At 53.3% G+C, this 16787-nt stretch overlaps 1 protein-coding gene across 5 annotated transcripts in view; it reads left to right on the top strand.

Annotated features, from left to right (window-relative positions):
* The window catches only part of CDH22 (cadherin 22), a 133247-nt gene that overhangs the window by 98401 nt on the left and 18059 nt on the right, over window positions 1-16787 (top strand). For all 5 annotated transcript variants that reach the window (XM_035298746.3, XM_035298744.3, XM_054255411.2 and 2 more), the window contains one exon: window positions 9078-9214. In XM_035298746.3, the coding sequence (XP_035154637.1) occupies window positions 9078-9214 (137 nt within the window). The remainder of the gene's footprint in view (window positions 1-9077; window positions 9215-16787) is intronic.

Below are 16787 nucleotides of genomic sequence, written 5' to 3'. Positions count from 1 at the left end.
CAAACCATTTGGCCCTGCTCTGCCCAAAGCCCTCCAAAGACAGCTATTCAGCTCAAAACAAAAGCCCAAGCCCTGACCACGACAGGCTCCAGCCGCCCTGTAGCCGCTCAGACCTCACCTCCCGCTCCTTTCCAGTCCACTCAGCCGCAGCCACACCGGCCCCTGACAACCTTGCAGACACACCAAGCTCACCTGCACGCTGAGCCTGTGCTACAGCCGATCCTCAGCCTAGAATGTTCTCACCCTAATAGCGCCCCCAACACGCATCATTCGCTCTCTCACTTCCTCCAGGTCTTTGCTCAAAAGTCACCTTTTCAGTGAAACCTTCTCTGATCGCTCTTCCTAAAATGTCAACTCCACCCCAACCCTAGCCCTGACACTTCCTATCCCGTCCTCCTCTGCTGCTTCCTCATTAGCTTTCATCGCCATCTGACACCCTACCTGCTTTTTTGATGGCCTTGTTTGTCTTTCCCACTGAAAGGTAAGCTGTCTGTGGGTAGGGATTTACATCTGTTTGTTCACTGCTATACCGATAGGGCCCAGCCCAGGTCTCAGCACTCAGTGGACACATGCTGAATATATGGTGAATTAATGATATGTAAAAATAGATGCCGGGCGCAGTGGCTCACACCTGTAATCCTAGCACTTGGGGAGGCTGAAGTGGTGGACCACCTGAGGTCAGGAGTTTGCAAACAGCCTGACCAACATGGTGAAACCCCATCTCTATTAAAAATAACAAAATTAGCTGGGCATGGTAGTGCCCACCTGTACTCCCAGCTACTCTGGAGGCTGAGGCAGGAGAATCGCTTAAACCCGGAAGGCAGAAGTTGCAGTGAGTTGAGATCACGCCATTGCGCTCTAGCCTGGGCAATAAGAGCGAAACTCCATCTGAAAATAAATAGATTAATTAAAATAAAATAAAAATAAAGACTGAGAAAAGAGGCAGAAAAACAGACTCACAGAGATGTAGAGAGACCAACAATGAGAGGAAGAGATTGGAGAGAGAGAAAAACCCATGGAAAGAGGACAGGAGGGACCGACATGGCAATGTGGAAACAGAGAAGGGAGCCTTGGGGAGGAAGCCAGACAAGGGAAGAAACAGATACACACACAGGCGAGACAAAGGCAGAGCAGGGATCCCAGCTGCGTTCCCTGGAAGGGTCTGGGAGTTGCACGCGTTGGGGAGTTCCTGATGGTAGCCTAAGTTGGAAGAAGTTCAAATAGAAGAGGAGGGAGGAAAGGCTGTAGAAGAAACTGAGCCAGAGGAAGACAGCAGTGCGGGGAGTGGCCAGTGTTGGATGGGAAGGAGGCATTGGGGCTCCCTGATTCATTCCCAAAACCCCTGTACCTAGTCAGTGAGTAATCCCTGAGCTGACTATGAGCCTAGCTCTGTGCTGGGCATTAAGGAGAGGTGGGAGGAAAGTTTATTTGAGGACCTCTGCATTGTGCAACTCCAGAGGGCAACATTCACATCATTGTGTGTCTGAATGGCTCTATTAGGATTGTGCAGTGCACAGCCTGTGCAACCTTACCTGGCAGCCCTAGGCAAGACACACAGATGCTATCCTGCTTAACTGTTCATGGACTCTCAGATTGGGAGATAGCCTCAGGGGTCTGGGAAGACTTCTAGAGGAGACAGGCGCTGACCTGAGTTGGGTATCTCGGTATGGTGTAAATATGAGGAGAGGCACGTTCCAGACAGAGGAACACCTGTGCAGAGGTATAGAGGCAAAGGAGCGGTAGGTGTGCCTGGAGAACAGCAGACTGTGATGGCTATAGGGGGTTGGGGGAGATGAGGCACAAAAGTGAAGTCTCACGGGGTCTCATAGGCAGGCAGAGGACCTCGGACTCTGTCCTGAAGCCCAGAATGCCCATGCTGCTTTCACCACACTCACTGCCAGGGCCACCCTGCCACTTCCTCTGAACTCCTTCATGCCTTTCCACCTGGGCTGGTGGCACAGTCTCTGAACATCCCCTTTGGCCTCTGGCTTGGGTTCAGACCTCTCCAGAGAAGGCATTGTCACCCCTGTTTGTCAGGGAGCTGAGGCCAGGGATGGGGGAAGGATTCTGAGGCCTCTCCCAGGGAGATAAGAACACGGAGTGGGAAGCAAGTCCTTGGCCCCAGGTCAGTGCTCCCATCTGCCAGCTCCCCTCCTCTCCAATTCCACTCTTCACACCCCCTCAGTCCTCTCCCTCCTCCCCACTTTGGCTTCCTTCCCTTCTGCTTTTATCTGCACTGAAAGGGCCAACTTTGAAACCTGCTTCTCACCTTCTTTCATCTCTCTCTGCCGGCCCCTTCCCTGGGGCTCCTCAGATGTGGAGGCAGTGAGAAGCTTGAGACTGGTCCAATTTAATGCCACAAACATTTACCCAGCTCCTCCTCCGTGCCAAGTTCTGAGCCAGGCCTGGGGACATCAAGATGACTCAGCCAAGGACAGAGCTGGGGTGGAGCTCCCAGACTCTGGGGTACACACATAGAAGTGAGGGGCTGCGGGAGGCAGAGAAGGGGTTCTCTCCGGCCATATGTGCTGCCAGAGCACAGCTTGCTCTAAGGTTTCCATTTGGCAGCACCTGTGTTCTCAGGGTCACAGGCCTGGGCAGCCACTCAGCATTGAGTAGTGCCCGGCACTGTTCTGTGCAGTGAAGAATCAGAGATGATAAAACGACCCCTGCCCACGTGGAGTTTGCCTTCTGCAGGGAGATGGACAGCAAATGGTTACGTGGAATAATTGCTGAAAGCACTATGAAGAAAATAGACAGAGCGATAGGATAAGGAGGGATTGGAGCCACAGAGGGCCGCTTTGAACTGAGTGGTCAGGAATGTGACACGTGAACTGAGATCAGAATGATGGGAAGCCATCCATGCAAAAATGTGGGGAAAAGCATGCCAGGTAGAGGGAACAGCAAGTAGAATGGCCCTGAGTCAGAATAAGCTTGGCGCGTCCCTGGAAATGAAGAGATGAAGTGGCATCCTGGGAGGCTTTGCCTAGTATGGTTGGCAGGGAACAGTGAGTGCCTGGAAATTACAGAAATGCAGACAGTACAGAGATTATTTTCTGAGCCTCTGCACTGGAGAGAGTAGATGGTGCCTCATGTTACTACATTTACCCTTCAGAGCACATTGTACTCATTTGACAGATGAAGAAACTGAGGGTCAGAGAGGGAAAATGACTTCCCAAGGCCACCCAGCTCAAAAGGGGAAGCACTGGGGTCTGACCCATGACTGACCACTTCCTGAATCTAGCCTTTTGCCATTTCACCCCTGCTTCCTACTCTCCTTGTGGTTGGTGCAGTACCCAAACTTGTGCAGTGCCCTCCCCTGTGCACCAGCCACAGAGATGAGTCGGACAGGGGCCAGTGGGAAGCCTGGGCTGCTGTGTGAACAAATACAGTGACAGATCCAGGTCCAAGTAGGCCTGAGCTGAGGCAGGGGCTTGAGGAGCTCCAAGAAGGGGTGAGTAGTTTATGCACCAGGAAGAGGAGGGACAGCGGTTTGCCCAAAGGGGGCCCAAAGGGGGACAAAGAGGACAAGGCTTGGAATGGGGAGAGTGTGCTCCAGGTTGGCGTGATGGGGAGGGGAGGTGGCAGGGACAGGATCGTGAAGCCAGGAGGTTAAGTTTGGGAGCAGGGAGATTAGCTGGATGAACTCATGATAGGCACAACGGGGCACTTGAAGGCAGGCAGCAGAAGACCTTGCATGCCACCTGAAGAAGCGGGACTTAATCCTGTAGGCAGTAGGACTTTATCCTGAAGGCTTTAGGAGGGAGGAAAGTGCTCAGATGGGTCCACCTCTCGGATTAGGCAGGTTTGCACATAGACTGGCCATTTATCAGCCCAGCCATGTTCCTACCTAGCCCCGTCATGAGTCTCCTTTGAACATCAAAAACAGCTAGTCCACACCACAGCAGAGGAAGGGAGCACTTATTTCTCCACCTAGCACCCCGCAGTGTGATGCAGCAGAAAATGCAAGGGCTTTGGAATCAGAGAAGACCTGGATTCAAATCCCAGCTCAGTTGGAGAGTTTTGAGCAAGCCAATGCACCCGCTCTGAGCCTTGGTTTCCCCATCTCTAAAATAAGCATCATAATAGGATGTGCCTCATTCATAGGTATTGACTGTCTACCACGTACCGAGTTCTGTGCCTGGTGCGCTCAGAGTTGGAAGAAGGATTAAGGGCTTAGCACATAGCAGGCCCTCAGGAAATAGTCATTACCATTTTTCTTGGTGGTCTGCACACCCATTTTTTTTCCCTTTCATTCTGCAGCCAGTATTAACCACATACAATTTTCCAGGCATCGTGTGCGTGCTTTTGAGTATAGGCCTAAAGGGAGTGGGGGAGAAAGCCACAGATAGGGTGGAGTGAGCAGAAAGGAATCCCTTGGTTGGGACAGTGGAGCAGGAAGCAGGCTGCTTTGTTTTTGAAGAGGATTTTCCCACTGCACCCCAACACACACACACACACACACACACACACACACACACACACACCCCAGCAGCTTGGGTGGCATTTAGCCGGCTGCATGTATGTTCATATGCCCACACACAGGCACACCGGAAAGCCTGTATGTGCATAAGCCTGCAGCCTTCCCAATTTATTATGCCTGTATGCATTATAGATGCACATATTTATGTAGAGGAAAACCACATGTGCACCCCAACCAGGAAGCAGCACCCGCCCCATTTTCTCCACCCTAACCTTGACAACAGCAGCATTTTGTGCTGTTGCTAACACATGGAAATGCCAGCAGGTGTACCTGGTTGGCTCCTTAAGAGAATGCTCTTAACCTCTGGCTCTGAACAGACATGGGAGCTTGGCTCTGCCACTAACTCTCCCTGTGTGGCCCAGGGCAAGGTACCTGACTTCTCCGAGCCTCAGTTTCCTCCTGTATAAAAGGAGTGATGACGGCATCTGGGAGTATTTGAAGAGCTCCCGACACAAAGCCTTGCTCAACAAATAAAAGCAAGAGCGATCTATACACCAAGCACCGTCTTAAGTGCTTTATGGGTAGTCTCTTGTCCACACCTCACAACCAGCCTCCATTTTTAAGAGGAGGAAACTGAAGAACAGAGAGATTAGGTGACTTGCTCAAGGTCGCACAGTTAGCTTTCAAACCTAGGCAGATGGGCACCAGATTTCACCCCTAAGCACCCTTCCCAGGCCTCCCTTGCACGTGTGGGTGCACACACACACGAGCTGCCACAAACTCATATTCTCTCCCTGTTCCCCCAGCCTCACCTGCTCTAGCTCCCCTTGCTGCCCTTCAGGTTGTTGTCACCAAATGAGAAGAAGGACTGCAAAATTTCAGCAGAACCTTCTAGACTCACAGCTGCCTTCTGTCCTCAGACTACTGTGTCCCTGCGTGGTGCCCTCCCTGTCCCCAGACATGCAAGCCACACACTGGGTTGGGAGGACTCCTGTGTACCCCCACCAGACATCTCTGAATAATAATTAGAGTGACAATAGTTCCCATTCATGGGATAATTTTCCTGGAACTCAGCTAAGCACCTTACATGCATTTCATTCTCCCGACAATTTACAAGGTAGGATTATCATCTCTATTGTGCTGGAAATTAAAGATGGAAGTGACTTGCCGGAGGTAACGCAGACCTGGCTCCAGACCCAGGGCTGAGCTTGTCTCTTGAGCCCCTGCTCCACTATCATGCAAACTCTTACACACACAGGCACACCACTCACCTATTCACGCCACACAAAACACACACTGTCCACCCACAACACAGACCAATCACACAACCCATGCGAGTACTCCACGTGAGCTGCACAAGCTTCGCCCCCACCCCACCCCTCCACCCCCTCATTTGCCTGGCCACAGTCCCTGCCATACACTGCTTCCTCCCACCCTCCCTCCCACTCACTCTCTGGCTCCCTGAGCTGGAACGAAAACACCTGGGTTCAGCCAGCCGCACTGACCCCCAGCCCCAAGTCTTTAGCTGGTTAATGGTGGGTCCCCTGCTGTCCCCGCCCTATGGCCTTGGGAACAGCTGCCTCCACTTAGATCCCAGCCCCTCCTTTCCTCTCAAGGAAGGAACAAAAGAGAAAAACAGGGAAAAGGAGGAGGAGAAGGAGGAAGAGGAGGAGGAGAGGAGCAGCAGCATGGAGGGAGGAGAGAGGAGAGAGCTCTGAGCCAACAAGGGAGGAGAAACAAGAAGGCAGCTGGCGTCCTCCCATCAGCCCAGCCTCTCGCCCAGCCCAGACCAGGGACCAGGAGCCCAGGCTGAGTCATGTTTCTGATCCTCTCCTGGCCTCTGTCCTCCCACCTGTAGAATGGGAGGAGGTCTCCAAGGTTCCTTCCAGCTGAACTGATGCTCGGAGCCTCCTTCAACCTCCTTTGGACTCAGTTATCTGATGGGGCCAGGATGGGGTAAAGGGCACCTGAAGCTCCATGCATGGAGGCTTTGGCTGGTTCAACTCTGGATGGGCCATGGGTCAGGCTAAAAAGAACTCTGGTAGAGAATCCCCAAGCTGGTTTCAAATTTCAGTTCTGTGGCAGAGTCGCTGTGCACCCTTGAGCGGGGCACTGGTGTCACTAGCCCATGTCATCTTTTATAAATAAGAAACAGGCCCCCCTTTGATACTTCCTAGTCTAGGACACGTGGCTGGGCAATCAGAAGGCTGGCTGGAATTAACCCCCACTTCCCCACTTCAGCCTGGTATCATTGTGCATGACACAACCTGCACAACCACACCTGGCAGCTCTAAGCTTGGCAAGTTTCCTCCCCGAGCCTGTGTTTCCATCTGCAAAATGGGGGAGATTACATCAGCCTCATAAGATGCCTGGAAGAGACCTCTGCTATCTCACTTGTCACTTTATCCCCAGGGTCTAGCACAGACCAGCACAGAGAAGGCACTCAAGTAGTGTTTCGGGCATAACAGAGGGAATGGAGGGCTGGCTGGGGGAAAAGCAGTCTCCAAACTGTTAAGTGTATGCTAGGGAGGAATTATAATCATGGGTCTGAACCTCCCCACGTACTTTCACCCAGGTCAGCAGGACTCAAGGTGGTCAGGGGCAAGAAGAATATGGGTTTAGCAGCTTAGGAACAGTATGGAGCATTAAACTGGGGGTTTGGGGGATTGGCTTATAATTCCCACTACACCCATAGGCTTTACAGTCTGCCATAGGCATTCACCTCTGGGACAGTAAACATGAAAAGCCTAAGAGCTGTCCTGTATGCCCCGCCCCTCCTCTAACACTGCAATGTGGGGTGAGTAGCAGTCACCCCGTTTTTCAGGTGAGCAAACAGAGACTTGCCTAAGGTCACACAGGTAGAATCAGTGGCAGAGGACTCAAACCCAGCTCTGACTGCTTTCAGACCCACACAGTCCCACTGGGTGTCAATATCCCCGTTTCAGAGATGGGGAGTTGAGGCCCAGAGAGGTTTGGCAATGCAGCCAAGCCCTCACTGAGGGTCATCTCAGGGCTCTGGGCCCCCAGCAGGCAATGCTTCAGGAGTCCTCACCTCCCCATTCGGGGAGACTGCAAAAGGGCCCCTTTCCTCCTGCCTGTGGGAGGGGCCGGGTGGCTGCGCAGGGGCCCCTCCTTACCAGGCTGCTTTGTCGTGGCACACAATGAGCGCTTGCTTGGCATTCGAGGCCTTTGTCCGCGCGCAGCCTCGCGGCGCCCCCACCAGCTTTATCAGCTTGGAGAAGCGGCGGCCGAAGCTGGCGGGGCCTCTGTGGGCCTCCGCCATCGGAGACGTGTGTTGGACACGGGCCTTTAAGGCCTGGAGCCGCCACACAAAGGCCCGGGAAGAAGGCGGAACAAAGGGCTTTTTCACGCGGCAACTGAAAAGCTGCAGATTAGCTCGAGCGTGCTGGGAGGAGCCGGCGGAAGTGCCCCCCTCCCCCTCCCACCGCACTCACCCCACGCGTGTCCCTGGGCTGGGGCCTCCACGCCGCGGCCTCCAGAGAAGCCACCTAACGCCACAACTGACCCCCTCTCCCCTGTTCAAAATTCCTCATTGGCTCCCCAGGACACGCCAACTGCGTGCTGTGCCCCTGCGCTCTGGTGGCGAATTCTTCCCCGCTTCTTCCCCACTTCCCGGTTCGAGCCATTTTGCAGTGTTGACCATTCCTGGGATAATTCTCAGCCGGCGCGCCGTTGCCCCTTCCATTTCCCTTGCCCAGAATGCCATCCCCACTCCTGGCCTCTGCCTTCAAGCTCAATTCCAGGGTCATCTCTTAGGAAAGGATGAGAATCAGCCTAGCGCAGTGGTTCACGCCTGTAACCCCAACACTTTGGGAAGCTGAGGCAGGTAGATCACTTGAGCTCAGGAGTCCGAGACCAACCTGGGCAACATAGCGAAACCCTGTCTCTGCAAACACACACACACACACACACACACACACACACACACACACACACATAAATTAGCCAGGCATGGTGGCACGCACCTGCAGTCCTAGCTACTCGGGAGGCTCAGCGAGTCAAGAGGATAGCTTGAGTCCGGGAGATCCAGGCTGCAATGAGCCGTGATGGCGCCATTGCACTCCAGCCCGGGGAACAGAGTGAGACCCTGGCTAAAGAAAGGAGAGAGAGAAAGAGAGAGAGAGAGAGAGAGAGAGAGAGAGAGAGAGAGAGAGAGAGAGAGAGAGAGAGGGAGAGAGGTGGGGGGGGAAGAGAAGAGGAGAAGAGAGGAGAGAGAGAAGAAAGGAAGAAAGAGAGGGAGGGAGGGAGAAAGGAAGAGAGAAAGAGAGAAAAGGAAGAAAGGGAGGGAGGAAGGGAGAGAAAAGAAAAGATCAGTGAGTCTAACACTGTGCCAGGCACTTTGCCAGCTTCCAGCCCTCACGACAACTGTGGGTACAAATTATTCACTCCCTTCCAACTGAGGAAACTGAGATTCAGAAAGGTTGAGGGCTGTCCATGGTCACAGCAGCTACCTGTGCAACTGGGATGCAAACCCAATTGCTTCCCGCTTCTCCTCGGTCACAAGGGGTTTCTCTGCCCCCTGTGTGTGTCCCAGGCAGGCGGTCCCTCTCTTGGAGTGAGGTGGGGGGACAGGGGCAAGGGCTCCATTTGACACGGGGGCACCTTCAATCAGCCCCGCCCTGTCCCCCCGCAGGTACGCCATTGACCGCGAATCAGATTTGGACCAGATCTTCGATATCGATGCGGACACCGGCGCCATCGTGACTGGCAAGGGGCTGGACCGCGAGACGGCCGGCTGGCACAACATCACGGTGCTGGCCATGGAGGCGGGTGAGCTGGGGACTGCGCCTCCTCCAAAGGCAAATATGGGGCGAAGGAGCAAAAGCTGAGGGGAGAGGCCAAGGGCTGGGGGGCAAAGCCTAGGCTTCAATGTCAGTCAAAGCCCATGAGGGAGGGGCCAAAGGTTGGGGGCGGGGCAAAGAGAAAGTAACTAGACAAAGATCCCACAGGGTGAAGGTGGGAGCAAAAGCTGGCAGGTGCGAGCAAAGATCCTGCGGGGTTTCAAGTCAAGGGCTGGTCTCAAGCTAGGCTTTCTTATCATTTGTTGAGCACCTGCTGTATGCCAAGCCCTGTTTTAGGGGCTGGAGATCCAGCCTTGAATAAGACAAAAAAACTCCTGTCCTCATAAGGAGAACAAAACTGTCAACAGAGAAAGCACAGACATAGCATGTCAGGTGATGTTCAGTGCTAAGAAGAAACAAGGAGAGAAAGAAGCTGGGAAAAGGAACTGGGAGGAGGAGGCATTGCTTCTCTTAGGGGAACATCTAAGCGATGAGGAAAAGACATTTCAACAAAGACCTCAGAAGGGGAGGGAGTCATGCTGACATCTAAACGAAGAGCATCCCAAGCAGGGGGAGCAGCCAGTGCAAAGGCCCGGCAGTGTAATTTGCCAAGCATGTTGGAGGAACAGCAAAGAGGCCAATGTGGATGACGAGGGGCAGCGTGGTCAGCCAGAGCCACTAGAGGGTCTCTGGACTTTACTCCAAATGAAGTTGGAGTCATTGGGGTTTGGGGACAGGAGGAATGTTCTCAGACAGTGTACCTCTGGCAGCTCATTGAGAGGAGCCTGGAGCCTGAGGGGGAAGCCGGGGCTTAGCTAGAAGCTGAAAGCAATCGTTCTGGAGAGAGAGGACCATGGCCTGGCCCAGGGCAGTGGCTTCAGAGGAGTGGAGGAGGAGGTGAGAAGTGGCTGGCTTTGGGACACAGGCTGAAGATAGAGCCAGTGGTACCTGCTCATGGGGTGATGTGCTGGGGAGGAATGGAGAGGGGTCAAGGATGACTCCAAGGTGCTCGGCTTGAGTTTCTGGAAGAATACGTGTGTGTGTGTGTGTGTGTGTGTGTGTGTGTGTGTGTGTGTGTGTCACTGTCACTTTGGTGCAACTAGGGAGAAATGTGAGCTGGGAAAGAAAGAGAGAGAGCCCTGAGACATGGCATCCAGCTCAGTAAGGCTGTGGAGGTGAGGAACTGAGAGCACAGGGAGAGGGAGGACAAGGGGAGTGCCCTCGGGCTTCCTCCATGCCCAAAGCAACACTGCCACCGCCATGGCCTCCACCCGCTCTCCCAGCTTCTCTGCCCCATCAGCCCTCAAGTTCTCAGGCATCAACAGAGCCACCAGTAAGCAATCATGACAACAGGAATATGGTTGATTCTCTGAGCTGCAGGTGGACAGTCAACATTGAAACCCGCCTCTGCCCATCCAGACCCCAGGCCTCTCTCCCCCGGGCCCCTCCTGCCCCAAGCTCCTCCTGCCAGCCCTCTTCCTCCTCCCCTAGCTGCCATCACCCCATTTCCCAGGCCCCACTGGCCCATTCTGGGGCCGAGGAAGTCCCTAGGCTGAAGTTCCCTTCGTCTCTTTCAACTGCAGTTTAAAAGGAAATATAAAGCTGGCTCAAACCTCAATGCCTGCTGCTCTGGAGGCTTTGAATCCACTCCTCCGCTGCATGAAAGGGAGATAACAAAGGTGGCTGGAGAGGAAGTGGCGGCTGGACTTGGGGAAAGAGAGCCCCCCTTCTTGCCTCCTCAAACCTGCTCCCTAGGTAGCAACTGAGGCTTTGGTCTGCAGAGGAAGCCAGGGATGACTGGCCTGGCTGCTGGGCAGGAATGCCTCCTCTCTCTACTCAGAAATACACGACCCCTCCCACGCATACCACCAACCTGTCACTGGACCAATGTCCCACTGCCTGCAGCAATATCCTCTCGGGTTAAACATTGTGCTTCTACCCAGTGGGTCTCTTTCAGAAAGCAGCTAGAATAGCATACGAAGCCTGTAAGACTGCCATTTCACAGGAGAGAGGATCAGGGGAGGGGTACTCCACAAACATTTTACAATTTTTACTTAATATATATTCTGGGATAGATGCTTTCTAGCACAAACTTTATTGAATTATGATCAGTAGCATAATCAGCACCCATTTTCCTGATGGGAAAATTGAGGCTCGGAGAGTTAGGAAACTTCCTTGCCAAAGATGTGCACTGGCAAAGCTGGGATTCCAACCAGGCATGCTTGGTCCCTGCGACATGCTGTGGCTTCCCTTTTCCGTGCTCTCTCTGCTCTCTGAGCCCCACCCCCGTCCCATCCATCAACCCCAGTAACTGACCACTGGGAAGGAGATGTATCCCTAAAAGGAAAAGACTAGCCACTGGGCTTGAGACCCCCCCTTCTCTGCGCTGCGATCCCCAAGCCCTGCCCACTCCTCACCCAGGATATTAATTAATGGGAAAAGGATGGTTTTGCTTCACAGCGGTAGGGAGGATCAAACAGCACAGCTCGTAGGAAGAACTTAGCCTAGTGGTGGGTGCTTAGTAAGTGTGCAGTTGATGGTATCTGTCAGTCTTAACTCTGTTCCGGGCCCTTTCTTGTGATGAGCTCATGAAATCTTCATCCCTAAGGGGTGTCCATTCTACTGTCATCTTCACTGTATGGGGGAGGGAACTGACTCAACATGGCGAAGTCATTTGTCGAGTCCCATCCCCAGCCTGCCCGACTCCAGAGCCCAGCTCTCCTCAGCTGCCCTTCCAGTCCAGTTTCCCTGGTGCTGGCACAAGATCAAGAGCTCTCACAGGCCAGCCATGGTGGCTCACACCTGGAATCTCAGTCCTTTGGGAGGCCAAGGTGGTCAGATCACTTGAGTTCAGGAGTATGAGACCAGCCTGGCCAACATGGCAAAACCCCATGTCTACTAAAAAATACAAAAATTATTAGTTGGGCATGGTGGCGCGCGCCTGTTATCCCAGTTACTGGGGAGGCTGAGGCATGAGAATCACTTGAACCTATAGGCAGAGGTTGCAGTGAGCCAAGACCATGCCTCCGAGCTCCAGCCTGGGCAACAGAGCAAGACTCTGTCACAAAAATAAAAAAATTAAAAGAGCTGTCACAAATAATGGACCTACTCTTCCTTTTCACCATCTCCATGAGATAAGGACAAACGTATTATCCCCATTTACAGATGAGGAAACAAAGGCTCAGGGAAGAACAGGGATGGCGCCAAGATCATAGAGCAAGTCCAGGCAGGGGCAGGCTCGACCCCAGATCTCCCGCCTCCCAGGAGCCAGCAGGAGCCCCAGGTGCATGGCCACCGGCTCTGCCCGCCCAGCCCCATGCCCTCCCACCAGAGCATCCATTTGGCTTCCTCAAAAACAGAAGGGAAGCTCAGAGGGTCACAGCGGCCCCACCTGCTCCCAAGTGTAACAAACATGAGGTGACAAGAATCAGAGGGGAAATATTTATACACAGCAGTGGCGCTTGGTGAGCACCTCGGAGAATGTTGCACTCAGCCGGGAGCCGCCGCCTGTCGTACTGGATTACCTCAAAGACTCCCGAGCCACTTAGTATGCCGGCTCCCCTCTCCCCGAACTTCTGAGTCATCCATTCTGCCCATGCAGACGCTCCTTCCACTGACATTATCTTTAACGTTTTGTAATCATGAAATATTAATGACCGATATTGAATTTAAAGTACAATTTGTGTCTGAATCCTTCGGTGGAAAGGGCAGTTGTAAAGGGACAGTCTTCAAAGAGACTGAGGGGGGGTCTGGGGAGACTTGGAAAGCCAACGCTGGGAGGGGGGAGTGCCAGGGGGGCATCCAGCCACACTCTCAGGAGTCACCCAGCCCTAAGCTGATCTGGAGGGGTCATAGCTAGATGTCCAGGATAGCAAAGGGTTAACCAGACTCGCCAGAAGCTTCTCCATCTGGGTCACCCCAGGCCGAGTCATGTCTCCCAGCACCCTGCCTTTCCCTTCATGCCACAGAGCACATGTTATGATTCATAGATGCATCGGTGTGAGTATTCAGTGAAGATCACTCTTCCCCGGGAAAGTGTGCCTTCCATGAGGGCAGGGCCTAGTCTATACCTGCAGCACTCACACAGGCTAGGCACACAGTAGGCATGTGTATTTACTGAATGGACAAATGAACAGGCTTCCCTGCCCAGATGGAAAAACAGGAATGCATGATGGGGAAGAACTGCTTCTAGTCGCATGATTCCAAGTTGGGTGGGCCTGGACAGGTCATTCTCCATCTTGTCACCTTGGTTTTCTCATCTATAAAATGGTAACAATCATACCTACTTTGCTGGATAGCTGTGACAATGATAACTACTAATAATAGCAGCTTCCCGGCAGGCACGGTGGCTCACACCTGTAGTCCTAGCACTTCAGGAGGCTGAGGTGGGTGGATCACCTGAGGTCAGGAGTTTGAGACCAGCCTGGCCAATATTGTGAAACCTCATCTCTACTAAAAATACAAAAATTAGCCAAGCATGGTGGTGGGCATCTGTAATTCCAGCTACTTGGGAGGCTGAGGCAAAAGAATGGCTTGAGGTAACCCAGGAGGTGGAGGTTGCAGTGAACTCAGATTGTGCCACTGCTCTCTAGCCTGGATGACAGACCAAGACTCCATCTCAAAAAATAAATAATGGTAATAATGGCAGCTTCTGTTTACTTACAGCTTACAGCCAGGCATTGTGCTGAATGCTTTCTATAAAACATAAATCCCCAAAGATTAGAATTAATGTGCCTCAAGTGCCTAGCACAGGTGCCTATTTCGTGCCTGATGCACAGTAGGTGCTCTTAATAGTCAGAAAAAGAATCTGAGAGGAGAGGGAGTGTCAGAGATCATGGGCTCCAGCCCCATATCCATCCTGTTCTGTACCTGGGGAGACAGAGGCCAAGGAAGGGAGTCCCCCATGAGGCTTTCTGACTCCCAGTCTGTGCCTCTCAGAAGGACCATAGGGGGGCCTGAGGAGGCTGGAGGAAGGGGCAGGGGTGGAAAGTGAAGGTGGCAGTGGGTCTGAGCAGTAGAGAGTGCTCAGTTCCTCCTGCACACACCCGCCAGTGTTTTCTGGGGCCTCTTGTCACCCACCCCAGCCTGGGCCGGGCTCTGGGACTTGGTGATGAACGAGGCTTGACCACTGACCTGAGAGTTCACAGGAGGGTGGGAGAGACTTCTGGGCTCAATCAGTCCTCCCACCTTGGCCTCCCAAACCAAAGCAACACAAAGTGAAAGTCATGAGGTCACAGCAATGCCTAAGGCCCAGGGAGAGACTTACCCTTTCCATACAGGCCCAGGCCTGGGGAGAGACTTGCCCTTTCCATACAGGCCCAGGCCCGGGGAGAGACTTGCCCTTTCCATACAGGCCCAGGCCCGGGGAGAGACTTACCCTTTCCATACAGGCCCAGGCCCGGGGAGAGACTTGCCCTTTCCATACAGGCCCAGTGAGCTTGTACAGCCGTATACACCAGAGGTGTGTGAATCAGGCCTGGGCTCCTCTTGGACTGAATGACTCCTGGAATCCTGTGCCACCTTAAGTACCTAATGGACCCTGACAAGAACAAGGATATTGTGATATCTGTGGGGTCTCAGTAGGACAGCCCAACCAGCAAGGGCCAGGAAACTCTTCCCAGAGGAGGGGACATCTATTTTTTGTTGTGTGTGTTTGTGTGTGTGTGTGTGTGTGTGTGTGTGTGTGTGTGTGTGTGTGTGTGTGTGTTTCATTTGGTTTTGGTAGAAAGGGGGCTCTCACTATGTTACCCAGGCTGGTGTCCAACTCCTGGGCTCAAGCAGTCCTCCCACCTTGGCCTCCCAAACCAAAGCACTGGGATTACAAGCATGAGCACCAGCACCTGGCCGAGAGGACATCTGAGCCGGATTTCAAAGGCCAAGGAAGTTTCAGAAAGGGGATTCAGGTGCTCCAGGCAGAAAGCCCCCTGTGTGCAAAGACCTGGGAACTTGGAAGTCCGAGGCCCATTCTGAGAACACTCTGAGGCTGGGTTTGGCCAGGCGCTGGGGCTGGAGGGTGTTGGGAGCAGGTGAGGCAAGGGGAGGGTGAAGAAGCTCACTGGGCCTGTACAGAAAGAGCCTTGATGTCCCGTGAGGAACCAGACATCTTCTGGAGGTGACAGGTCTTTGAGTAGAAGAGTGGCATGATCAGATGTTTGGTCCCCAATGTTCCCTTGGGTTTGTGGAAAAGGTGGCTTGGAAGGGACAAATGTGGAGTCAGGGGAACAGACGAGAGGCTGTCAGGCTCAGCTTTGGGCTCAGGGGCCAGGGCAGGTGGTTAGGAGCTCCAGGGAGGCTGTCCAGGAGAGAGACATGTCACGGCTCTGCATGGAAGCGGCTGCTTTGAGAGGCAGTGAGCTCCCTGTCACCAGAGGTGTGTAAATCAGGCCTGGGCTCCTCTTGGACAGGATGACTCCTGGGATCCTATGCCACCTTGAGTACCTAATGGAGCCCATGAGGAACAAAGATTTTGTGATATCTGTGGGGTCTCAGCAGGATAGCCCAGAACGTTAGGGACCAGCTGACCCCTGGGAAAGGAAACGTTCCCCCATCTCCCCTTTGAATTTCAGGGATGTTATAATTTCAGGGTCCTACTTCACCCAGAGTACTCCCCCACCCCTGGGAGAAATAAACTTCCCCCCAATAAGGTCAAAGCTTAAAGTCTCCATGTGGAAGCCAAGTAGATCATTGCGGTTCCTTCGAGGGACAGAGAAGGGCACCTGAGCCTCCTGTTCCCACTGGAGGGGTGTGGGGACAGGGCAGGGAGTGCAAGGAGTTCACTGCTGGCTGCTCTGACACCCTCTTCCCTGGAGCACCCCCATCTGCTTGCCCCATGCGCCTCACTGTCCTGCCTGCTTGTCTTGGCGGGCTTGTAATTGGGATGATAAATCTTCCTGCCCAGCTGGCCAGCTCTAATCAGAGCCTGGTGTTTGGATGCGATTTAATTCCCCTGGGGAGGAAGGAGGGGCTGGGGCGACAGTGAGAAGAGGGTCCAAGCTCTGCTCAGTCTCCACCACTGCAAGTGAGAGGGAAGGTGCTTTCTTCGAGCTGATCTCTCTCCTCTCTCCCCCTCCCAATCCCCCAACTCTCCTTCCCACTCCCACTCTGCAGCTTCACTTCTCTTTCTCTGTGACAGCCAAGGAAAACCACAGAATCCCACTCCATTTGTTTTACTGATGAGAAAACCTTGGTAGAGAGAGAGAGAATGGGAGAGGCAGGAAGAGGGTCCCAGCACTAGACTGCTTCTGAAATCGAGGGGACCCAACCCCTGACACAACAGAGTCAGTTCATCCAAGGAGATTTCAGTCTCTCCCCTGCACCTCCCCAGCATCCCTCCTGGAGCGTGCTCATGGTCAGGGATGCCGCAGACACTGGATCCCATTCATCGGACACGTCTTTATTAAGTACCTACTATGTACCATGCAAGCAGTTGCTGTGGCTGCAGCAGTAAGAAAATACACAAACCTTCTGCTTACCTTCTAGGGGAGGAGATAGACAGGATGAGCAAGTTAAATAAAAACAGAGTGCTGGGTAAATGCTACAAAGAGGAGTAAGGCAGGGAAGCA

The sequence above is a fragment of the Callithrix jacchus genome, chromosome 5 (genome assembly GCF_049354715.1).
Source record: "Callithrix jacchus isolate 240 chromosome 5, calJac240_pri, whole genome shotgun sequence".
Classification (NCBI taxonomy): Eukaryota; Metazoa; Chordata; class Mammalia; order Primates; family Cebidae; genus Callithrix; species Callithrix jacchus.
This window is presented reverse-complemented; position numbering and strand designations above follow the sequence as displayed.